Here is a 25,775-nt window from a genome sequence, read left to right as displayed (position 1 = left end):
TGTATCACACTTGCCTCCTGCTGTATTAGAAAGTGCATTGCTTTAAAAATAAGCACATCTCTTTTAAATCTCTGATAGGAAAATGCATTTCACCTAAAGAGATTTTATGGTTCATTCTGGAAATGTCTACAAGCCAACTAAAAAGTGGGAGGAAAGCAATTCAGTAATTGAGAGGCTCTGTTGGAGAATGCCCTTCTTTGCCAATTTGAGGGAGGGAACATGAATGATTAAGAGAATTGCCTTGAAAATAAAATCAGTGGGCAGAAAGCCATTGAAATGTAGCTTTTGGAGATCCTGTAATGTTCTATTCAGCTAGTTCAGAACAAAAGAGTTGGATTCTTCCTGCCACTATACCCATGTCACTGAGAACTTTCATATCATAAAGGCATTTATAACCTAGGCTTTCCACCCATGTGCTATTTTTTTAAAAAAATGCCTTGGTTGCATTTCTTATCATTAATATGTTATTGGTATCTCTCACATCATACTTCCCAAAACAATTATATGAGGCAGTTGACTATGGTTGAAAATAGTGCCAAAATCCAGACAGTGGATTAATTTAGCAAGCAGGCTAAATCTGGTATGAACCTAGCCACTGTGAAGTCCCTTCAGCTTTACCAACTGACTGTTTGGCCTCTTTCTCCAATATATATTGAAGGAAGCTAAATACAATCCTGGCAAACTAAAAGTTTCCCCATAGTAATAGTAAACTAATTATGTCCCCCTAGACATAATAAACTAATTATTATTTAATATATGCTTAAAGACTTTTTTGCTACTTACATCTTGGGTAATAGAAATAATGTTTTTTCCCCCTCTGTTGGTCATATACAACCCCTATGCTTATAGTTGCATAGTACAGTAGTTCTTGACTTATGACCAGTCATTTAGTGAAATGCCCCCAAAATTTCTTGTGACCCAATTTTGAAGTTACTATGTTGATGCATTCCCATACACACAAACACACACACGGCCACACAGACACACACTCATCTTCCTCATTATCATCATCACATGATCACACTTTGGACTCATGGCAACCCGCTTGTCTTTACAACTATTTATAGCATCCTGTAGTCAAATTAATAATAATAATAATAATAATAATAATAATAATAATAATAATAATAATAATAATAATAATAATAATAATAATAAGTTGGAAGGGACCTTGGAGGTCATCTAGTCCAACCCCCTGCTAAGGCAGGAAACCCTATATCATTTCAGACAAATGGCTGTCCAGTCTCTTCTTAAAAACTTCCAGTGTTGGAGCAGTCACCACTTCTGGAGGCAGGTTGTTCCACTGGTTAGTTGTTCTAACTGTCAGGAAGTTTCTCCTTAGTTCTAGGTTGCTTCTCTCCTTGACTAGTTTCCATCCATTGCTTCTTGTCCTGCTTTCAGGTGCTTTGGAGAATAGCTTGACTCCCTCTTCTTTGTGGCAGCCCCTGAGATATTGGAACACTGCTATCATGTCACCCCTCACCCTTCTCTTCATTAAACTACACATACCGAATTCCAGCAACCGTTCCCTATATGATTTAGCCTCCAGTCCCCCAATCATCTTTGTTGCTCTTCTCTGTACTCTTTCTAGAGTCTCGACATCTTTTTTACATCGTGGTGACCAAAACTGGATGCAGTATTCCAGGTGTGGCCTTACCAAGGCATTGTAAAGTGGTATTAGTACTTCGCGTGATCTTGATTCTATGCCTCTGTTAAACCAGCCTAGCACTGTGTTGGCTTTTTTGGCAGCTGCAGCACACTGCTGGCTCATATTTAAGTGATTGTCCACTAGGACTCCGAGATCTCTCTCACAGTTACTACTATCGAGCAAGGTACCACCTATACTATACCTGTGCATTTGATTTTTCCTGCCTAAATGTAGAACCTTACTTTTTTCACAATTGAATTTCATTTTGTTAGATAGTGCCCAGTGTTCGAGTCTGTCCAGATCCTCCTGTATCTTAAGCCTATCTTCTGGAGTATTGGCTATTCCTGCCAGCTTGGTGTCATCTGCAAATTTGATGAGTTCCCCATCTATCCCCTCATCCAAATCGTTGATGAAGATGTTGAAGAGCACTGGGCCCAGAACAGAGCCCTGGGGCACCCCACTACACACTTCCTTCCATGTAGATGCAGTTCCATTGAGGAAAACACGCTGAGTACGGCCTGTCAGCCAGCTACGAATGCATCTGGTGGTGATGCTATCTAACCCACATTTTTCTATCTTATCAAGTAGTAGGTTGTGATCTACTTTATCAAATGCCTTACTGAAGTCCAAGTAAATTATATCTACAGCATTCCTCTGGTCCACTAGTTTTGTCACTTGGTCAAAGAATGCAATAAGGTTTGTCTGGCATGATCTGTTTTTGACAAACCCATGTAGGCTTTTAGTGATAACTTTATTCGCATCAAGGTGTTCGCTTATTTGTTGTTTGATTATCTTTTCCAGAATCTTCCCAGGTATTGAGGTCAGGCTGATAGGTCTGTAGTTTCCTGGATCTATTTTTTTTTCCTTTTTTGAAGATGGGAACTACATCAGCTCTCTTCCAGTCCTCTGGTAGTTCCCCAGTGCTCCAGGATCTTTGAAAAATATAGTTCAGTGGTTCTGAGATCACGTCTGCCAGTTCCTTCAGAACCTTGGGGTGTAATCCATCTGGTCCTGGTGATTTGAACTCGTCTAGGCTGGACAGGTGCTCACTTACCATTTTCTTGCCTATCTTAACTTGCCTTTCTATTCTGTTTTTTATGGCACTGGTTTGGGTAGGTTGGACTGTTTTTTCCCTTTGTGTAAAGACAGATGCAAAAAACGAGTTAAATAGTTCTGCTTTCTCCCTGTTGCTTGTCACCTTCTTGCCACTTTCCTCACTAATGGACCAATCATTTCCTTAACTTTTTTCTTGTTTCTTATATTTTAAAAGTCCTCTGGGAAAGGGCGGTATATAAATGTAATAAAATAAAATAAATAAATAAATAAATAAAAGAAGCTTTTTTTGTTATTTTTGACTTTGGTCGCAAGCCTTAGTTCATTTTAAGCCTTAGCTTGCATCACTTCATTTTTGCAGGCATGCGCTGTTTGCTGATATTCTGCCTTAGTTATGTGCCCCTCTTTCCACTTCTTATACTTGTCCTTTTTATCTTTCAGTTTATCAGAGAATTCTTTATGCAGCCATGCTGGTTTCTTTTGAATGATGTTATTTTTCTTCTTTGTTGGTATTGTGCTAGACTGGGCCTTTATTATCTCACTTTTCAAAATTTCCCAAGCTTCTTGAGTTGTTTTCCCCTTTAGGATTCTCATCCATGGAATTCTTCCCAAGGTCTCTCTAAGTTTATTGAAATTAGCTCTTTTAAAGTCCAAGACTCTAGTTTGGCTGTATTCTATTGCTTGTGCTTCCATAATGTTGAATTCCAATATTGTATGATCACTTCCCCCCAAGGTTCCTGTGGCTTTGACACTTTCTATCATTTTATCTCTGTTAGTGAGAATTAAATCCAATATGGCTAATCCCCTAGTTCCCTTCTCTACTTTTTGGGAGAGAAAGTTGTCTGCTAGGTTTGTCATGAATCTGTTAGATCTTCCACTTGGTGCAGAATTTGTCTCCCAGTTGATATCAGGGTAATTAAAGTCCCCCATTACTATTGTGATGCGCTTCCTACATACCTTAGTTAACTGACTAGCAAAAAGTTCATCTATTTCCTCTGCTTGGTTGGGCGGCCTGTAGTATACACCTATGGCAATGTCATTTTTTTCCCCTTTTATATTGACCCAAATACATTCAAGTTTACAGTTTTCGTCATTGTTGTGCTCTATTTCTGTAGAGATAAAGTTATTTCTTATATGTAGAGCAACTCCACCTCCTCTTTTGTTTAGTCTATTTCTTTTAAATAATTTAAATCCCTCTAGCTGTGTGTTCCATTTGTGGGTTTCGTCCCACCATGTTTCTGTAATGGCAACAATATCATATCCGCCCTCATTTACCTGAATTTCTAGTTCACCCTGCTTACTGTTCATACTCTGTGCATTGGTGTACAGACATTTGAGTCCTTTATGACTGACCCTGTGTTTACTTGCTACATAACTTGTGTGGTGCCTAAGTTCCCCTATTTTCTTAGATTTGACCATGATTTTTGATGCTTTTTGCCAGTTTCCATCATTTATTTCCAGTTTCCAGCTAAAAACAGCTATTTGGTATAATGTATTCATTTAACAACTGCACTATTCACTTAATGACTGTGCCATTCACTTAAAAATGGTGCAAAAATTGTCATAAAATTGGGTCTGGTCAAAAATAACCTGCTTAATGCCTACAATAAGTTATGACCATAATTCTAGGTCAATTACAGTCCTAAAGTGAGGACTGCCTGTAATTGCAATTGATGGTGGACAGAGAACGTCAATATTGTTTTTACAGTTTTTTGTTTCAGATGTTTCCCTTCTGAACACTTTTGAAAATCCCGCCCCCTCAAATATATCCAAACTCTGCTCATGAATTCAGTGCTGCTCATGAACTGGTAGATATTTGCTCTAAAAGACAGAAAAATCTTTTCCCCAAAAAATATATATCTCCAACTATAACAATTGAAATGCAGGAAAATGCAAAGAACCCATACCTTGCCTACTTTGAATCATCACCTTGTCTTCTTCCATCCAAAAGGCTATTTGTAGTAGCCACCACTCTACTCTTTCTTAGAACATGTAATCCTCCTTTGCCAGGATCCTATTCTATGCATGTAGCCTAGTAGAGGGTCATTCATACAAGGATACATCAAACTAAATTTATTATGGTTCTTAAATTTAACAACAAAATTGTCTGGGGCAAAGCACAGAACTTGGAGGTGAGGCATCTTGCTAAGACCATGTTACAATGACTTCCTTCTGTGGAACAGAAAAGCAAAACACTGAAGCCTTCTGAAAAAAAGCAGACTCAGCATGCAACCACACAGTTTGCAACAGAGAAACAGTCAGCAAAGAAAGACAGAAAAAGGCAGAAAATATCAGAGGCTTAACTTATGCTGAAATCCATACTCAAATGCTTCATTAAACTGACCTCCTTGGGTTTTTAAATTTCACATTTCTTTTTTGGTTCCACATCTGCCAGTGTGTCTCAACCTCCTGATATTCTTGCTGTTCTCTTTGTTTTTCTTTAATTATGTATATGTGTGTGTCTATGCTCTTTTTTAAAGGCACATTAAATGTTTATTTGCGGTTAAAAAGTCAAACTTCATCAGAAAGTCCATTCTGGTCTACAAGTGGGAACAAAGGACAACATTGGTTTCAAGCCCGTGTAAATATACATCCAAATTCATCATTTCAGGTAAGAATAGATGATGGCTGTTCCATAAAGAGGATCACTGCTAGTAGTCATAGTTTCACCAAGTTTCTTAATAAAAAACTAGTTTTATGCACAAGTAGTTTGTATGAATAGGGACGCGGTGGCTCAGTGGGTTAGGACGCTGAGCTTGTCGATCAGAAGGTCGGCAGTTTGGCGGGTCGAATCCCGAGTGCCGCGTAACAGAGTGAGCGCCTGTTACTCGTCCCAGCTTCTGCCAACCTAGCAGTTCGAAAGCACATAAAACTGCAAGTAGAAAAATAGGGACCACCATGGTGGGAAGGTAATAGCGTCCTCGGACAAATGCTGGCTCTTCGGCTTTGAAACGGAGATGAGCACCGGCCCCTAGAGTCGGAAACGACTAGCACGCATGTGCGGGGGAACCTTTACCTTTACCTAGTTTGTATGAAATCAGTAATGTTGTTGTCAGAATCCATTTATATCACATTCATAAATGTATGTTTAAAAAATTATTCCCCCCCCTGGATTCTGCCATCTCCCAAAGAAGGAGGAGACGTGGATTGGGGTGGATTGGGGTGGGTCCTGACAGTTGTACTAGATGACGCAACTATATGCTACAGTAAATACAGTAAAATGTATTGTTAATGTTGTTAAACCAAAAAAAGTACATTCACAGCAGCAACAAAACCTCAATAAATTTTGAGTGTTTTTATTTCCATAATCTTTTTCCATGAAGAATTCCAAAATACAGAAAACTTCAATCAATGCAGCCCTGCTCTCTGATAACATATAAAGATAGGCCTGTTATCAAGGCCTCTGTACCAGACAAAGTTGATGGGGCCCATGATGGATTTTAAAGATAAGCACTGACACTTTGAAATTGGGATTTTATCAGGATCTGTTAGGTCTAGAGAACTGTGAATCTATTGACATTTGGGCTTATCCGATGAGATGTACTGTCAGAATTGTCTTGGGCAAATCTATCAAATTTGATTTCATTCAGGGACGTTGTTCAGTATTTTTGTTTCTTTCATTTTTCCAATTTATTTCCACATCAGGTTTTTGTAAAAAAATAATAATAAATCCCCAGAACATTTGTATGCAGTTTGGGCTCTTCTCCCCCAGAAATACATGCATTTTTGCATACACTTTTCATTGTCTGTGCCTTTTTGAAAACAATTTTCCCAAATGTATTTCATTTTTGTGCACCCATTCTCTAATAGCAATATATTTCAATGCATTATCTGAGTTGTCACGTGTTACCACATTCAGAAAGGTATGAATATTCAGCTTAAGGCTGTACTGTATGTGTATATAGATCTGAGACAAACCAACAGAGTAAATATACTTTAAATGCAGCTTAAATGAGCTTCTCCCTACTTCCTAGCAGTTAAGCACTGTCAGGCTTTGACCTAGGTTCACCTGCCAAAACTGGATCTTCCAAAAGATCAGTAATCCATCTAACTAACATTTCTGTGCCAGCACCCCACAGTTCAGGAAGTCAGAGCAAAACACAAATAAGGCAGATAACAATGGGAACAGCAGAGTCTCATTGTCACTGCCTGGACTGACTTAGAAATATCCACTGGGAATATCTCCAGTAATTGCAGCATCTTTAGCATTCTTTTTTCTCTTCCTTCTTGACATCATTTTTCTCTCATCATTTTCTCTGTCTCTCTGAGAGAATTCTAATCAGACACATATATGCAGCAGAGCCTGCTGCTGCTATTATTATTATTATTATTATTATTATTATTATTATTATTATTATTATTATTATTATTATTATTATTATTATTATTATTATTATTATACAGGTAATCCTCAATTTATGACCACAATTGGGACTGGGATTGCCATAGTATGTCATTGTAAGTTCAGGCACCCATGTAATTAGACCCAGTGTTTTGACTGCTTTTACTGCTGTCATTAACTAAATCATGTGGGCCTAAGGCCAAATCATGGGGTCATTAATCAAATCCATTTCCCCCAAATGGTTGTTTTTCTTTTTTGTTGGAAACTGGCAAAAAGCTGAAAACCAAAACAACAACAACAAAAAACCCATAGCAAATTGCACTCAATAACCTTGGGACATGTAGCCGGTTATAAATGCAAGCCAGTTGTCATGTATCCAAAATGTGCTCATGCTACTATGTTGGGCATGACATTTAATGACAGCCAGAAATGCTATACAGTTTTTCAGAACTGAAGAAGCTTCTTGGATGAGAAGCAAAATGTCTTCAAGGAAAAGCAAGAAAATTCAGTTGCCTTTTGTAAAAGCACCTTTTGGATAACTGAGAATCTCCATAGACATATAGAATCCATAAAACATCCTTTCTGAGATCATTTACTGACTGATTGTAAATTAAGGACTATTTATATATGGTTGATTGCCCAACAGCCAGAGTTGAGACTGCATTTGGCATTTTTATTCACCTTATTAATATTATTTATGTTGGGGTAATCTACTATTAGATTCATAGTCAAGGACAGGTGAAAATTTAATAAGGCAAGTCCTAGCCAGAGTCCTACCTATTATTAAGGTAGCATCTGAGGATACAGCCAATTCCAAGCTGGACATTTGTTTGTAAAATTAAAATTTTCAGGTCTGATAAATCAAAAATTTGCAAATATCAAGGGAACCCTTTAGTTAGACTTCCAAGGGCATCAATCATGATTGTACAAGAGCAGATTTCTTTTTCCCTAAGCATTCAATTTCAATCTGCAACAATTTCATAATTGTTTTGGTTTGCTTTTTATCAACCCTAGCATCACCTGATATGGTTATGAATCAGATATAATGATTATTGTATCAGGCAAGATATGAAAAAGTGCCTCTTTGTTTGGATTTTAAAGTCCCATGAGAACTTAAGCCAATCATTTTCCAAAACTTTCTCAACTTGATGGTCCCATTGATTCTTTCTACATTCAAATCCAAACTCTGGCAAACATTCCAATGAATAATTTTGGTAACTTGGTCATCACACTGCTTATAATCAAATTGTGAAATTTTGCTATAGCCACTGATCAAATGGTTATTTGTTTCACCATTTTCACCACAAAGATAACGAATTGTTTGTTACATGATAAACTTTTGCTTTCATGGGTTTAGTGGACAAAGTTTGTTCTTTAACATTCCTGATCTGAATCAGATCCATGTGGGGTTTTTATCAGCTTCTCCTTCTATGTCTTCAAATATTGATGATGCAATGGCTTGTTCTTCCATTTAATAAATTGGTTTTCTATAGCTGCTATATTTTCTATTCACGGCCTTCACCTTTGTTGTGTTCAAAACTCTTCCTTTATTGACTTCCTTCAGTAATGGTTCCTCCTTTTTCTTAATATAGCCATTCTAGTCATGTTTTTCTTCCTCCAAAATTTGTTTCACCTACAGGAATCATCTCCCCTCTGGCTCCTGGCAAATATAGCCAATCTATGTTGCTTGTGGGGTGAAGAGCATTTTATATTAGTTTTCTTGCTTTCTGATCCAAGTTATTGAATTCCATCTGGATCCAATCAACAATTCCTGCTGTATAGCACATAATGGAACTATCCAGGTAGCTTGGATGAGTTTCCAGAACTTAGGTTTATTTCAAAGTGTTTCAGAATTGTTTAATATATTAGTCAGAAATACTTTCTTTGACTTGGCTCTGTAATAAATCAAAAGTTTATAAAACTTCCAAATATGTGTAGCCTTATTATATCTTTATTACCAAGATATAGCCCATCATCTTCATCAATTTTGCCTGCCTTTATGATTATGTCAATGACAAATTGCATTCCAATATCTTTGCTGAATTCTTTTGTACTTTTTTGCCTTCATTTTTCCAAATAGGTTTTAACCCATATAAAGTAAATGTGAAAATTTTACTCCTTTCTTTGCCAATTCATCAAGCCACAGTTTGTCTTGTTCAAAACTGATATCAGTGGAACCACTGAGAGTATAAAGAGTATAAAGGTTTATAATGAAAAAAAATCCACATTTAATTTCAACTTCCCCTAACTCCTTCCCCATTAGCCATCAGTTTCATTTGCCAACACTTCATTGAGGCATCCCTAAATTGCCAAATGTTTCTGCCGATTCCCAAAATTTTGAGTCTTTTTTTGAATCCAGCTATGTAAAACAGATTTGAATTATGATGATGATTTGTCACACAGTCAGCCAGATGTTTAGAGGTGGCTTTGACATTTTTATCCATTCAGTCATATTTATCTGAAGGGAGACCTCTAGAGGACTCTGGCTTCCAAAGTCTCAAATTATCTATTGATACTATTAGGAAGTACTACAAAAATCCTGCCTCTTTATACTGTAAACACCCTGAGAAATAAATCAACCTAATTCATATATGCTTCTTTGTGTCCAGTTGCTGGTCCTTTGCTTGAATGAGAATCCTGACTGAAATACTATTTTTTGTCAGTCTAGAAACAAAACGCAGATCAGTTTCAAAAATCAAGACCGTTGCCAAGGTCATATTATCCATTTTTAAAATGCAAATTGGTGCAGCTCAAAAAGAGTATTGGTGGGAGGGAATGGATTAAAAATAGAATTCATCCATCAATCTATATGCTGAGCACCATTTCCAGAGTACCATTATGAGCTGAACATTGCTTCCTGAGATTCCTCTGTAATCAGGGATTTTTCAGATTCCTCCATCCCTTCCACTACGTCATCTCTAACAGCTCAAGCCAAGCTTTGCAAAATCCCCCCTTCCCCATTTTTTAATTCTTAAGAACTATTCAACTAGAATCTGTATCCTAAATGAGCTAAAACATGGAGTGACATTCCTCCCATCCCTGGTAGAACATGAGAAAAGGGAAATCAACTGAGGGACATGCATAGCTATGTAAATCAGAAAACATAAAAGCTACTTCTGAACCAAGCTGATGAAAGTTTCAGCTTATGATTAAAAGGATGTTCCCTATAGCTACCAAAAGAAGAAGAAAGGGAAAGGGGGGGGGGGAGATGCTGTTTCAGGAAATGAAGAGAAGAAGAAAAGAAATTCTCACATTTGCTTCCCTTTAGAATAAATTGGTTTTTTTTCAGCTCAGCTCTTAAAACTCCCTTTAATAGAATACACAGCATACTGATTCAGGTCCCAGTTTTCTTTCCTAGTTCTTTTTCCTCCACCCTCCATCCATACCCCTCCCCACACCAAAAATTGGGGATAATTAGTGGAAGATTTGGATCACTTGCAATTATCAATCATAGAGCTTCAAATGCTCAAATCCTGAGCTGCAAATGACAAAGGAAACCTTGGGTGGTGGTGGTGGTGGGGTTTCAGGTTCCTGTGGTGCAACCCAGGGAGTCCTTTGATCTTTGGTAGCACATATCATTTAGAGCCAAAGACCACAGGACCCTTACTGGAACTGATACTCTAACCAGTCAAAGAAGCCCCATGACTCCCTTCTCACTTCCCAAGCGTAATGAGTAAGAGTTGTTAATACTGGAACCAGTTACCCAGAGAAACAGTGGGTGTTTCTTTGCCATTGGTGTTCACATTTCCTTTGCATTCCTCCATTGGCCAAGTGGTTGGGCTTGATGGCCTATGCATCTTTTCAAAATCTGTAGTTCTTCAATTTGTACAAACTGCAGGCTCTAATCACAAATAATGGGAGTGGGATATACATTTCTTAACAGGAGAGTTGTCCACATTTTGAACGTCTCATTTTAGTATTTAGGGATTTTAACCTTAATGCTCTGGGTGTGGGGTCTAGAATAAATTATCAGTTCATTGCCTACATGGTAACCCTGGGTTTATCTCAGGTAAACTTGGACCCTGTATATACTGGTGAAGTTATGCTGGAAGAAATTTTGCCTCTGAGCAATTGACATGTGACAGGGATATGGAGGATAGTATATGTGTCCTTTCCTATGATCACATTATGTCCCGGTCCAGATGGGATTCTTTTGTTCCACCTAGAGCAGGCATGTCAAATTGCCGGCCCACGGGCCGGATGCATCACAACGAAACCACACCCTCCCCATTGCCAGCAATGGGGAAAATGTCACGATACATCACACGACATCACATGATGTCATGAGTTTGACATGCCTGACCTAGAGGTTGACAGATTGTTTTATACCCTCTTGTTTGTTCTGCCTGGTGAGAGCAAGTGTGGGGATAAGCAGAGGAAGAAGGTTGAATGACAACATGGCAACCAGTAATTACCTTGGTGGGCTAGGTATTGAAAGCTCAGTGCTAAGCAGAAGCAGTTAGATGGTAATGTCAGTTTGCTTTGGCCGGTTGTGAGGTCAGTTGTGATGGGGCCACCAGACCAGGAATGGGAAGCAAGGATTGTGAATGATAAATATAGTGGGAGAAAGAAAGGGACGCAGTGACATCATGGTGAAGATGGGCTTAGAAAGATGGGCCAAGAGCAGGGGGTGGCCCATGTCAGAGAAAGTAGCTCCCCTGTAGTCATCCCTAGATGTGGTCAACACTGCAACAGGGTTGGGAATTTGCCTGTTGCTACTGAATGCCAGATTGCCTTCTCTGTCATCAATAAGGTTGTTCTGGATGAGATCAACCTGTCACATATCACTGAGACTTGCATAGAGATCGAGGGAGATTCTTCTCTCAGAAATGTGCCTACCTGTGTTTCAGATATGGCCTCACCTGAGACCTTGAGGCATGGTTGGGGGGTGGTTTTTTTTCATCCAGGAGACTCTAGTGGCTATCAGGGACACTACTCCACAGATAGCCATGTTGTTGTTGTTAGTTGCGAAGTTGTGTCTGTCCCATCGCGACCCCATCGACAACATTCCTCCAGGCCTTCCTGTCCTCTACCTTCTTCTGGAGTCCATTTAGGCTCACGCCTACTGCTTCAGTGACTCCATCTAGCCACTTCATTCTCTGTAGTCCCCTTCTTCTATTGCCCTCAACCTTTCCCAGCATTAGACTCTTCTCCATTGAGTCCTTCCTTATCATTAGGTGGCCAAGGTATTTGAGTTTCAACTTCAGGATCTGGCCTTCTAAAGAGCAGTCAGGGTTGATCTCCTCTAGGACTGGCTGGTTTGATCGTCTTGCAGTCCAAGGGACTTGCAGGAGTCTTCTCCAACACCAGAGTTCAAAGGCCTCAATTCTTTGGCACTCAGCCTTTCTTATAGTCCAACTTTCACATCCATACATTGCAACTGGGAAGACCATAGCCTTGACTATATGCACTTTTGTTGGCAGGGTGATGTCTTTGCTTTTTAGTGTGCTGTCTAGATTTGTCATGGCTTTCCTTCCCAGGAGCAAGCGTCTTTTAATTTCTTGGATGCAGTCCCCATCTTTGGTGATCTTGGAACCCAGGAAAATAAAAACTGTCACTACCTCCATTTCTTCCCCATCTATTTGCCAGGAATTGAGAGGGCCGAATGCCATGAGCTTGGTTTTTTTAATGTTAAGTTTCAAAGATAGCCATATATGAGACTTAATAGGTTAGGTTCTATTGTTGTAAGTAGTTATTTTTATGTGCTTTTACGCTATTTCAATTGTTATACTTTGGCTGAGTTTTTATGTTTATGTTAACTGTTGGCAATCTTTTATGTGATTATGTTGTTATACAAAATTGATAAATAATATTGTTGTAAATAAATAAAATACCCATCAAATGTTTGCTTCCTCCCAAATAATGTGAAATACCCAGAAATTCATTGTTCAGATACAGTGAACAGAGGATCAAAAGTCTTCTCAGAGATAACTAAACAAAGTTGTTATATGATGTGCACAACCATTTACACCATTTTCCTGGAGAGAAAAAAAATCTGTCTTCTTGAAATCTCATCTTAAATCTCTTGGTCTCAGTAACTGAATTCTTTGTAGTCCACTGTGGTTGTTTCTCACAATATTAAGGGCTATTAGATAACCTATGTCTGTTGGGTCATCATTTCAGAGAAATTTCTTACCTAAAGAGAGAGAGAGAAAAAATGACAAAGAGTGGGCAAAAAATCAGTGGAAGTAAGAGCGACTTCCAACTTCCTGCCAGTTTCCACATTAAGTTTCCTTGCCGGAATCTTGTAGGGAGCATTGCAAATATTCCTTCCTTCCTTCCTTCCCTTTCTATCAGGCAGGTTGCTGGGTGGGGGAAGGAACAAGGATTGCAAGACTGGCTGGGAAACTGTCAGAGAACAGTGAAAATAATGGGTCACAGATTTGGGGCCCATTCTATAAGTTATCATATTTGAGGTACATTGGTTTAAAACCTGTTGCCCCTATAATTTACTGTTTCTTCAGTTAAGGGTCATGACAAGAATTTTATTAGTATATAGATAGTGTGAAGTCTCACAAAACATTTCAAGAAATGGTCTATATATTCTGAGGAGGGCAGGTTAAGCATAAGTAATGGTAGAAGATAAGATTGAGATGATGGTCTTAAAAAACTGTCTAATGGTTGTCCATCATACTGCCGGACCTTCTGTCCAAAACCTATTAAATTGGCTCTCATTAAATTATTTTACTATAAGTAGTAGCAAGATTTGGAATAACCAGATCTACTTCTTCAGAGCTGCCTCTTGCCGCTTTCCCACTTTGGTTTCTTATGTATCATCCATGTAAAACTCATGACTAATTTTCCCCAAGTTTTATATTTCCCATATGTGAGCTAGTGCATTGGAGTTTTCTTGAGAGAGAGAGAGAGAGAGAGAGAGAGAGAGAGAGAAAGAGAGAGAGAGAGAGAGAGAGAGAGAGAGAGAGAGAAGGAAGAGAATTATATTGGCAGTTTTGCTAACAAATTGGTCTATAGAGTTTTCTCCCCAGGAACTCCTGATTCTGCAAAGTTCCTTACAAGTGCATCGATTAGTACTGGGGCTCTGAACATGTCTCTCTGGAGTTGGGGACAATGTGTGCATTCATTTTGCTGTTTTTGCTGCTACTGTTTGTGGGTTGGTTTCTGTTTTTGTTTGTAAAGAAAAGTAGCTTAACATTCCTTCCTTACCCTGGGGAATAGCTAATTGGGTACATGCACAATAGAAATTAGATGGACAAATAGTATGCACAATGTTTTGCCAGGAAAATGGTTATTGTAAATCCCATTGGGGAAATTTTGCATCACTCAAAAATATCCTTAATTCCCTCCACTTAAATAGGCTAGCAGGGTTGCTTTATTACCCTTGTATTAGCCCGAGGTCTTAATTTATTTCATCCATGTATCTTAGACATAACTGGGGTAGGATTTGATTTCAATGAGAATTTGCCACCTTTCATGTCCTTAGGATTTCTAGACTCAACCATACTAGGATGTGGAGTAATTATAAACTGAAAATGCCCCTGAGGATGTTTAAAGTGCATTTTCCTTAACACCATTGGATTAATTGAATCCCCTTCCACTAATTTCATCTATGAGATGAAGCAGGGTTGTTAATTTATGGATATTAACTTAAAAGAACCATTAGTTATCATATCTATTAAATACAGTATATATTTAGTATTAAGAGTATTTATATAGTGATTAAAACAATAGGCTAGAAACCAGGTAAGTGTGAGTTCTAGTCCTGTGTTAGGCACAAAACCAGATGGGTGACCTTGGGCTGATCACAAACTCTCAGCCTAGGAAGAAGACAATGCAAACCACTTCTGAAATCATGCCAAGAAAACCACAAGGATTTGTTTAGGCATTTTCCCAGAAGGCACACATGCACACATGGATGCCCGCACACATGCACACACACAAACACCCACAAAATGTAGGTACAGATTTTCTGTTTCGACAATGGAGTTGAAATACATCATTCAACTTCTTTGGGGTCATCTAGTATTTGGATTTTTGCATTCCAGGACTGGTTGTAAGGCGCCATTCAATTTCTGGTGGCGCAGTGGTTAGAATGCAGTTCTGCAGGCTAATTCTGCTGACTGCCAGCAGTTCAATCCTGACCGGCTTTAGGTTGACTCAGCCTTCCATCCTTCCGAGATTGGTAAAATGAGGACCCAGATTGTTGGGGGCAATATGCTGACTCTGTAAACTTAGAGAACACTGTTAAGCACTCGGAAGCAGTATATAAGTCTAAGAGCTATTGCTATTGCTATTCTCAGTTCTCCATTTCTTCTTCAGTAGCCTTAACTTTGTTCTCCTTTGAGCCAGAGCAATGCTACACTTCAGTGCTAGTCATGCAAACCCATATGTAAATTCAGTTCAGCCTACTGAATATTGGCTCAAAATTAGAATAAGGATTAGGCTGGAACCTGAAATTTGATGGGGTTTATGTCTGCAAAATGGTCTATCATCTCTCTGCTACTTTCAGTCCATTTGGTTAAAAAAAAGCAGTTGCAAGGAGTTTGTTGTTCCTCTATTACAGCCTGTAGGCAAATATTTCCTGTAGGCAAATATTTCTTTTAACTGAATCTTGAAATAGCACAAATTGCAAATTCAAATTGAATCATACTCTCCTCAGATATCAATTTTCCACTTCAAAGTGGATCAGGGTTGATTTGCACAGGTATGGTAGATGAACGGATTGCAAGTAGTCAGAGAAAAGTCACTCAGTATACACTTAACAATACACTATTGTTTGTTATATTGCTTGTTTTGTTTTTTAAAGCAGCGTAGATACTTGAGGGGGAGGACCAACAGTGTGAAAGAGATGTTATATATAAGTTTCATGAACCATTTGATGATTGATATATAATAATAATAAAACCTAATCACATGATGAAAAAATTCAGTATTGGCAAATATTTTTCCTTTCTGTTATCTATTTTCTTCATGACGGAAACTGATTTATATCCAAAATCCATAGAGTTAAGCAATAGCTTTATAAGGTGTTAATCACTTTATTTGAGTTCTTGATCAAAGCAATTTTTTTTGATAAAATGAAATTGCTGCTTAACCATCATTTTGGACTTTATATTGCTCACCAAAGCACTTTTTCTTTGCTCATGAATTTAAAAAGGTATTACATTTGCCAGGAACATATGCAAGTGATTGCCAAATATTTCCTGGAACGGATTTGCCATGTTTGTCTCCAGCTGAGATGTATAAATCAGTAAAAATCCATTCTCAGTCTTTGTTCCTAGTGTTTTCTTTTTAAAGTAGAAACATTGATGACCTACCTGTCATTTTTACCATCTTCTATTCAGATGCATAGTAATAAAAATGCAAATCTCTCTGATATTGTTCTTTGATATTTAAGATTACTCTGATGTAGACTTTTTGATGTACATTCCCTTCATGTTGGTTGTTTTGTTTTTCAGCATAGTTTTCAGTAGTTTACCCCTGAGTTGTTAGTGGGGAGTCTTGGTATGGATTTCAGATAATTTGAGGCAAATCTTAGTGTGATATTAGCTGGCTGGGGGAAGAAGAAGCGGAATGCATGGGTGTTTCACAGGAAGAGGGCAAATGATATCACACACAACATGATTAACCTAATCTGCATGATTTGGGTATTTGGCATGGTTGATGTCATTATGTGTTATCATGACTGCTACCAAAAGTAGAATAGAATAGAATGGAACGGAATGGAATGGAACAGAATAGAATAACAGAGTTGGAAGGGACCTTGGAGGTCTTCTATTCCAACCCCCTGCTCAGGTAGGAAGCCCTATACCATTTCAGACAATTTCTTCTTAAAAACCTCCTGTGTTGGAGCATCCACAACTTCTGGAGGCAAGTCCTTCATTCTTTCTTTACTTACTTACTTATACTTGGAAGATGAATCTGGTATACTTTAACCTTATTTCCCAAGTGTCTCAAAAACAAAAGTCTTCCAGGCATCAGCTATGCCTGGAATTGTGCTCCAAATTAGTGACTTAATAGTATTTGGGAAGCTGTGAATGGGATTAATTATTGTCCAATTGATTCCTCTGTCCTATGTTAATTCTTTGTTAATACCAAATTATTCCCTATTTCATTTTATGAAATTATCCTCAGTGTTTAGTCAATTTAAACTGGAGGGAGAAAATCTCAGTTAATAGTCTAGCACAAATACCATTCCTGCATTGCTTAATTCCTGTTATCTCTGCAAAAAGGCCTTTGAAGTTGTTACAGAATTATTATTTTTCTGCCAAACTTCATGGCTACAACAGCCTAATTAAACTGGCCATGTTAGAGTCCCATATGGCATCAGGAAAAGGAATGTGCAGAAATGACATGATTCTGATCACTGCTAATCCAAAAAAATTGGTACCTTTTCCAGGAAATGTCTTAATCCTTGCTTAAACAATTGAACTAGGAGGCAGAAAGGCAGTGGAATGGGAAAATTCACCATGGCCAACTGGTCACAGCCAACTTGCCATAGGACAACTCACTGCAGGAGAATTTAACAATTCAATTTAATTACTTAAAATTATATATATATACAGTATATATACACACAGTATATATACACACAGTATATATATATACAGTATATATATATACAGTATATATATACAGTATATATATATATATATATATATATATATATATATATATATATATATATATATATATATATATATATATATATATATATGTTTTCTGAGGTTTTCGCGGGTGTCTGTATGTGGATCCTTGGTTTTTCGGGTTTTTCCCCGCGTAGAACTAAAGGTGTGGGCGCAACATTTTGACGGAGTCCCATCCGTCATCATCAGGCTTTAGCTTCCTTCTTCTGGGAGAAGCATGTGGCTGTTAGTTCCTCTTTTTTAAACTGCCAGAGGGGGTGTGTTCTGTGGAGGTGTGCTCTGATTGGGTAGGGGACCAAGTGTGTTCTGATTGGGTGGGAGTGTGTTTTGAATGGTGGGTGTGTTCTGATTGGGTGGGGGGGTGTTCTGAGTGGATGGGCTGGTCTCAGCTGCCAGCTCCAGAACTGAGCTGGTGAGTTGTGCTGCTTTTGTTCGGCTTCGTGTTTGTGGTGGTGCCATGTTTTTATAGTGGGTGTCAGTTTGCTTATTGTGTGGTTTGGAGGGGTTTAAAGTGGCTGATGTTGCAGCTGTAGTTAGGTTTCTGTTTTCTGGTTGTGTGTCTTTATCGTTGTGGGTTCGGATTTGCTTTTTGAATGGTTGTGTGGTGGTGATGTCATGTGATGTTATCATGAGTTTGGGTCTGGTATCATTCTTGGTGGTTGGGCCTCGTCTGTCAATCAAGGCGGGTTTCCAAATGGCTGGTAGACGAGAGGTATCATCTCGTGTATTCATGCTGTGGGGGCGTTTTTCTATCTCAATGGCTTCTCTGATTATTCTGTTGTTAAAATGTTCAATTTTGGCGATAGTTTTGGTTTTTTTAAAATCAATTTCATGTCCCGTGGCTTCAAAGTGTTGGACCAGGGATGAAGTTTGTTCTCCCTTTCTGAGTGAGTTTTTGTGCTCTTCAATGCGTGCACTTATTCTTCTGTTGGTCTGTCCGATGTATGTGGTGGGGCAGGTGGTGCATGGGATTTCGTATACTCCTTGGTTTTCTAACCCAATTATGTCCTTGGGGTTTCTTAGGATGGTGGATATTTTTCTGTCTGTGTAGAATGCTGTTTTGATGTTGTGTTTTTGGAGGACCTTGCTGATTCTGTCTGTGGTCCCTTTTAAGTATGGGAGGAGGGCTTTGCCATTTTCTTGTTCTCTGTCTTGGGTTTTTGTGGGTGTCTCTCTTCGGATTAAGTTGGTAATCGTGTTTCTTTGGAATCCATTGGCTGTTAGTACATTAGTGAGAGTGTGTAGTTCGGTTTTTAGGTGTTGTTCGTCAGCTAGGTGTTTTGTTCTGGAGATGAGTGTCTTGGCTACGGAGTTGATCTGTGCTGGGTGGTGGTGTGAGAGTGCGTTCAGATAGCGGTTTGTGTGTGTTTTTTTATGGTAGATAGTGTGTCCTAGGGAGCCGTTGGATTTCTTGTAGACTAAGACATCAAGGAAGGGAAGTTGATTGTTAGCTTCTGTTTCCATGGTGAATTGTATTTTGGGGTGTAGGCTATTGAGGTGTATGAGGAAGTCATCCAGTTTTTCTTTGCCGTGTGGCCAGATTACGAAGGTGTCATCTACGTATCTGAGCCAGAGTTTGGGTTTGTGGTTGGATTTTTCTAGAGCGAGGGTTTCAAAGTGTTCCATGTAGAGGTTTGCGATGACAGGTGAGAGGGGTGATCCCATGGGTGCTCCTTCCATTTGTTTGTATCTTTGTCCATTGTAGATGAAGTATGTGTTGGATAGGCAGTGGTTGGTCAGATCTAGGATGTGTTTTGGGGGGTTGTATTTATTTTGGATAGCTGTCAAGGCTTCTTTGATTGGCACTTGGGTGAAGAGGGATACAACATCGAAGCTCACAAGTAGGTCACAGGGCTGTAAGTTTAGTTTACTTATGATCTCTATGAATTGGAATGAGTTTTGTACGTGCGAGGTAATGGAATTTGCATAAGGCTGTAGTTGTTTGGCAAGAAATTTGGCTAGATTTTGTAGAGGTGAGCCTATGGAGCTGACTATGGGTCTGAGTGGGGTTCCTTCTTTGTGTATCTTGGGCAGACCATAGAGCTTAGGACATCTGGATGATTTTTCTCTGGGAATGATTGTTTTCTGGATCTCTTCACTGATGGGGGTGGCTTTTATTTTTGATTTTGTGGTTTTTTCCAGGTAGGTGGTGGGATCTGTCTTGAGGAGTTTGTATGTGGAGTCTCGGAGTAGGTTGGATAATTTGGTATGGTAGTCAGATGAGTGTCTTGGCTACGGAGTTGATCTGTGCTGGGTGGTGGTGTGAGAGTGCGTTCAGATAGCGGTTTGTGTGTGTTTTTTTTATTTAAAAAGTTTTACAATACATTTTGACTTTAATCCCCCCTCCCCCACCCCTATCCCTCTCCCCCACTCCCTCCTCCCCCCCCGACTTCCCAGAGCTAAATACAGGGCATAAAATCAAAAAACAAACATAAACACCCCTATATTATCAACAATAAACTATAAATTCTATCTCTCTCTAGCTCATATAAAATGAATACAAACAATATTAATATTACAAATAAAGTAGAGAAGAAAAAGAGGAAAACAAAAAAAGATCTTTACTCAAAATAAATTTTCTTAATCCCAGTCCTTATTCATATTAATTTCAAAAAAAAAAAGGGAAAAGAAAAAAAAACTTTCACCTACTATTTGCATTCTCCCACCTTTCTCTAATTTCCAAACAAATTCTCAGTTACGCACCAAAAGCGCTTATCTCTGTTAATCTTAATAATCTCCAACCAAACTAAACTATAATCTAAAATAGTTCTTGCGTGTATCACGCCAAATGTCTCACAGTTCCAAATCATCCTTAAGTTCAAATAAAAGTTCAAATAAAAAGAGTATATATAAAAAAAGATTTTTTTAAGCAATCTCTAAGACAACTTGTTATTAATTAGGTGCTTACATACCCACTCTTAGTTCAACACATACTTTAAGTCCGTAACCCTAATATACTTTTCTAGCAAGCAAATAACATCAATCTTAAATTGTATAAAATATTAAAAAAAAGAAAAAAAACTTTCTTTCTCCTCTATAATAATTTGACTCCATTGACATTCTAATCTAAAAATTTAATCAGCAATCTTAACGCCCCAAAACTTTTGGAGCACCTCTGTCATGACCCCCAAAACTTCTTTAGACCGCTCTCCTCCTACATCTTCATTATAAGCACACTTTGAAGATTCCATAACTTTCCGCTGGTCTTGCTCTTGCTCTCGTCTCGCTCTTCTTAGGGCGGCACGCGTCATCTTCTGGCCTCCTGCAGCAACCAATGAGACTGTAGCTTGATCCCCTCCACCACCATTGTCCTCTGTCTGTCTGTCTGCAACATCTTGAAACTTTCCCACACCGTGTCCTTTTGCAACTTCCAAAAATGATAGGGGGGTTGCTTTTAACACATTACTATAAAAATCACGTGCCTGAGCCACAGTAACCAAACAATGTCTTTTACCTTCGTACGTTGTCACCAACCCAACTGGAATCTCCCATCTGAACTTAATATCACGTTTCTTAAGTTCCTGTACTAGAAATGCGAAGTCTTTCCTTCTCCTTAGGATCTTCGGAGGAATCTCTTTTAAAAACAAAACGTCTTGCTCAGCCACTACCAAATTAGTATCATAAGCAGCTTGAATGACTTCATCTCTAATTACTCTCTTTGTAAAATAGACCACCACATCTCTGGGTAACTTCCTCTGTCTTGCAATCCATGAATTTACACGAAAAACTTTGTCCATATTTCCCTCAATTTCAGATGCTGACTGGCCCAGTACCCCTTCCAGAGCCTCAGAAATCAGCTGCTTTAAATCTTCTTTACCATTCTCCTTTAAACCCCTAATTCTAATAGCATTCTGCATCTGATTATACTGAACAAGGCTCAATTCTTCATCCATTTTATCCCTTATGTTTTCATTTTCTAATACCTTTGCTTCTAATATAGAGTTCTTTTGACTGAGATCCTCCACTTTTATATCCAGCTGTAGCACACATTCAGCTACGGATACAACCTTAGACAAGATGTCCACCCTCATTGCTCTCAGCTTCTCTTCCATCTTCTTCTCCAATTTCTCCATTTTCTCCTCCAATTTCTCCTCCAGCTTTTTCAACTTTTCATCCATCATATCAGACATCAGTTGTGCGTGCTTTCCAAGAGCGTCTTGTAAATTTATTTATTTATTTATTTATTAGTTTTTATAAACCGCCCTTCTCCCGAGGGACTCGGGGCGGTGTACAGAGGAAGGAAGGTATACAGACCGAACAATAAAATAATAAGAAACACTAATGAACACAAACTGGGACCCCAATTAACGCTATCATGCCAAATCCTTAAGCGTCAATACCGGAGGAGATGCAGGAGGAAGCAAAGCTTGCAGTGAGGTCTCTTGCACCAGGGAAGACCCCGCATTCCGAAGAGCTTTAGAAGTTTTAGCCGCCATCTTCCCCCACTTTCACTTATTACGCACTTTCACTTTAAAGCTATAAAATCCATTGAGCTAGAGAGTAAAAATAAAGAGTCCACTTCACCTTGACCTCCTGTACCGCTCTGCCTGCATCTTGATAATCAAAAGTATTTCCTTTTGGCAGGGGTGGTTGCTAACGCCTGGCTCTGCTCCAAGAATCCTAGAGCAGAGGCGCTGCGCAGCTCGGAGCAACCCAGGCTTTGGGGGGGCTCATCCTTCAGCCGCCCAAGCTCTCAGCTCAGGCGGCCCCAGAGAGCTCAACCCCTACCTGGGGCCTCACCCCCTCCTCTTCTCCCGAGGAGGGGGCTTCAAATGCATCTAAACAGCTGACAGATGCTGTTTACGATGGAAAAACACAGCTGCGGAGCGGGCAGCCCGAAAACGGCTGTCTTTCGACGTCGCGTCGCCACCGGAAGCCCTCTGTGTGTGTTTTTTTATGGTAGATAGTGTGTCCTAGGGAGCCGTTGGATTTCTTGTAGACTAGGACATCAAGGAAGGGGAGTTGATTGTTAGCTTCTGTTTCCATAGTGAATTGTATTTTGGGGTGTAGGCTATTGAGGTGTGTGAGGAAGTCATCCAGTTTTTCTTTGCCGTGTGGCCAGATTACGAAGGTGTCATCTACGTATCTGAGCCAGAGTTTGGGTTTGTGGTTGGATTTTTCTAGAGCGAGGGTTTCAAAGTGTTCCATGTAGAGGTTTGCGATGACAGGTGAAAGGGGTGATCCCATGGGTGCTCCTTCCATTTGTTTGTATCTTTGTCCATTGTAGATGAAGTATGTGTTAGATAGGCAGTGGTTGGTCAGATCTAGGATGTGTTTTGGGGGGTTGTATTTATTTAGGATAGCTGTCAAGGCTTCTTTGATTGGCACTTGGGTGAAGAGGGATACGACATCGAAGCTCACAAGTAGGTCACAGGGCTGTAAGTTTAGTTTACTTATGATCTCTATGAATTGGAATGAATCTTGTACGTGTGAGGTGATGGAATTTGCGTAAGGCTGTAGTTGTTTGGCAAGAAATTTGGCTAGATTTTGTAGAGGTGAGCCTATGGAGCTGACTATGGGTCTGAGTGGGGTTCCTTCTTTGTGTATCTTGGGAAGACCATAGAGCTTAGGACATCTGGATGATTTTTCTCTGGGAATGATTGTTTTCTGGATCTCTTCACTGATGGGGGTGGCTTTTATTTTGGATTTTGTGGTTTTTTCCAGGTAGGTGGTGGGATCTGTCTTGAGGAGTTTGTATGTGGAGTCTTGGAGTAGGTTGGATAATTTGGTATGGTAGTCAGATGAGTTCATTACCACCGTGGCGTTGCCTTTGTCTGCTGGCAGAATGATTATGCTGCTGTCATTTTTTAGGTTAAGTAGTGCTGTCTGTTCCTCTTTGGGTAAGTTGCTTTTGGGTGGTTTGCTGGTGCAGAGGATGTTGGTCACTTCGAGTCTGATTTTGTTGGCGTCATCAGGGTTAATTTTGGTCAGGCTGGATTCGACTCCGCATATAATGGTTTCCGTGGGAATGTGTTTGGGAGCGACTGCAAAATTAAATCCTTTAGACAGGACGTTGGTTTCGGCTTTGGTGAGAATCCTATCTGAGATGTTGTGCACAGTTTGTTTCATGTGTTGCTGTGAGAGAGGAGGGGTTTGTTAGTTCTACGCGGGGAAAAACCTGAATAACCAAAGATGCACATATAGATAGATAGATAGATAGATAGATAGATAGATAGATAGATAGATAGATATAGTGTATATATATATATATATATATATATATATATATATATATATATATATATACATATACATGCACACACACACGTGTGTGTGTGTGTGTGTTTGTCAGTCACGTGTCATTTTGACCCTTCTTTTGCATCCTTTCTTTAATGATTCCATTCCACTCTTGTCCCACAAACTAAAAGAGAGTTTAAGAAAGATTCCATGGATGGAAATCTTAAAGGATGGTTTTCAAGAAGAGATTGAACAACTATTTGCCTGGAATGCTATAAGATCTCCTGCTCAAGACAAGACACTGTAAAACTCTGAGAAAAAGCATTTGACAACTTTTACTTCTTTTATGTATCTTCTAAAAAGTCTTCATATTTTCATCCTAGTGTTTTTAATCCATTAAACGAATCAATAGATGGGAAAGTATGGGAATACTCTCGTATTGAAATATATTGTTGGGAATGCATTTTAACTGTTTAGTTTCATGACCTTTCATAGAACGTACTAGTAAGCAATGTCCTGAAGTAGGAAGTAAGGACAATAGCAAGTTTATAAACATTTTCATTGGGGAATGAAGCATCATTGTTTCAAAGTAAATTAGTTTGTAATCTAGCTGATTCTGCCCTTGCAAAAATAGCACATTGATTTTATGGCTAAAAAGTCACAAATTTCTGTTTTGAAATAATCAAGGATGTGTAAATATATCACAGCATTAGACAAAAGGTTTCATACATCTCTATTACACATATGCTAAACTTTCTATATGTGTGCATCTTCCAATTACAAAATATCTTTGAATTCTGCTAGGTTGGAGAACAGAAGAATATTGAACAAGACATTCTATTTTCATTGTATTAAAAGCTCCTCTTGTGTCACTCATGGATTTTATTTTTAATGTCAGTGTTCTTTCCATTTCAGATTGTTTTTGAAGGCATCCGTGGTCGAGGCATTGAAGGAGACATTGCTATCGATGATATTTCAGTTGTGGAAGGAGAATGCACAAAATCGGATTATGTAAACAACCGTACGTGGGCTTGTTAACATCTCCCAGTAGTGTCCCAATCTAGTGTATAGTTTCATAACATGTTAGGGCTGAAGGAAATGAATTCTTAGGGCTGTGCAAAGCCTTGAAAGGGGTTTGAGCAATAGCAATAGCACTTAGATTTATATACCGCTTCACAGTGCTTTACAGCCCTCTCTAAGCGGTTTACACAGTCAGCATATTGACCCCAACAATCTGGGCCCTCAGAAGGATGGAAGGCTGAGTCAACCTTGAGCCGGTGAGAATCGAACTGCTGGCAGTCAGCAAAATTAGCCTGCAATATTGCATTCTAACCACTGTGCCACCACTGCTCTCAAAGCAATGCTTTGAGAACACCTATAGTTCATAAAACGGGGCAATTCCTGACTTGTCATGAGTGAAACAAAACTTTGCACTGTTTCACAATCACCAAAATATAGCAAGCCATGTCCCCATGCATACCAGTTTCTGGAATGAATTTGGCAGCCTAGTTTGAAAGGTGACTGTATTTCCTCCTTTTCTTTGTTTTGTTTAGATATACCTTCAGAAGCAGTCAGGACACTGCCCCATATACGGAGTTTCCCCGTTTTTCTTCTTGTGTCTGTCTTAATTCATCAGAGGTGACCTTATTCCGGCAGAGGCTATAACACAGATGTACCATCCACTGGCATGAAGAAAAGGGAACATTTTTAAAACAAACAAAAAACTACCAAAGATTCCTCCACTGACTGATGACTGACTCAAATAAAGTTTTTTTAAAGTATGCATATATATATATATATATATATATATATATATATATATATATATATATATATATATATATATATATATATATATATATATATATATATATATATACATACACACACACACACACACACACACACAAAATTGGGGGTTTATTAAAAAAACAAAAGGAATGAACAAACA

The 25,775-nt window shown here is 38.8% G+C and overlaps 1 protein-coding gene across 1 annotated transcript in view; it reads left to right on the top strand.

Moving 5' to 3' along the window:
* Positions 1-25,466, top strand: part of MDGA2 (MAM domain containing glycosylphosphatidylinositol anchor 2) — a gene marked incomplete at both ends in the record, with an annotated part of 636,181 nt that extends 610,715 nt beyond the window's left edge. The window contains 3 exons of the mRNA XM_083348686.1: positions 5,182-5,312; positions 24,740-24,845; positions 25,378-25,466. Coding sequence (XP_083204812.1) covers positions 5,182-5,312; positions 24,740-24,845; positions 25,378-25,466 — 326 coding nt within the window. The remainder of the gene's footprint in view (positions 1-5,181; positions 5,313-24,739; positions 24,846-25,377) is intronic.
* Between the last annotated feature and the right edge of the window lie 309 nt (positions 25,467-25,775).

Source organism: Vipera ursinii (assembly GCF_947247035.1).
Source record: "Vipera ursinii genome assembly, chromosome: 1".
In the NCBI taxonomy this organism is placed as follows: domain Eukaryota; kingdom Metazoa; phylum Chordata; class Lepidosauria; order Squamata; family Viperidae; genus Vipera; species Vipera ursinii.
Note: the sequence above shows the minus strand (reverse complement) of the source record. Positions and strands in the feature narration are given on the sequence as shown.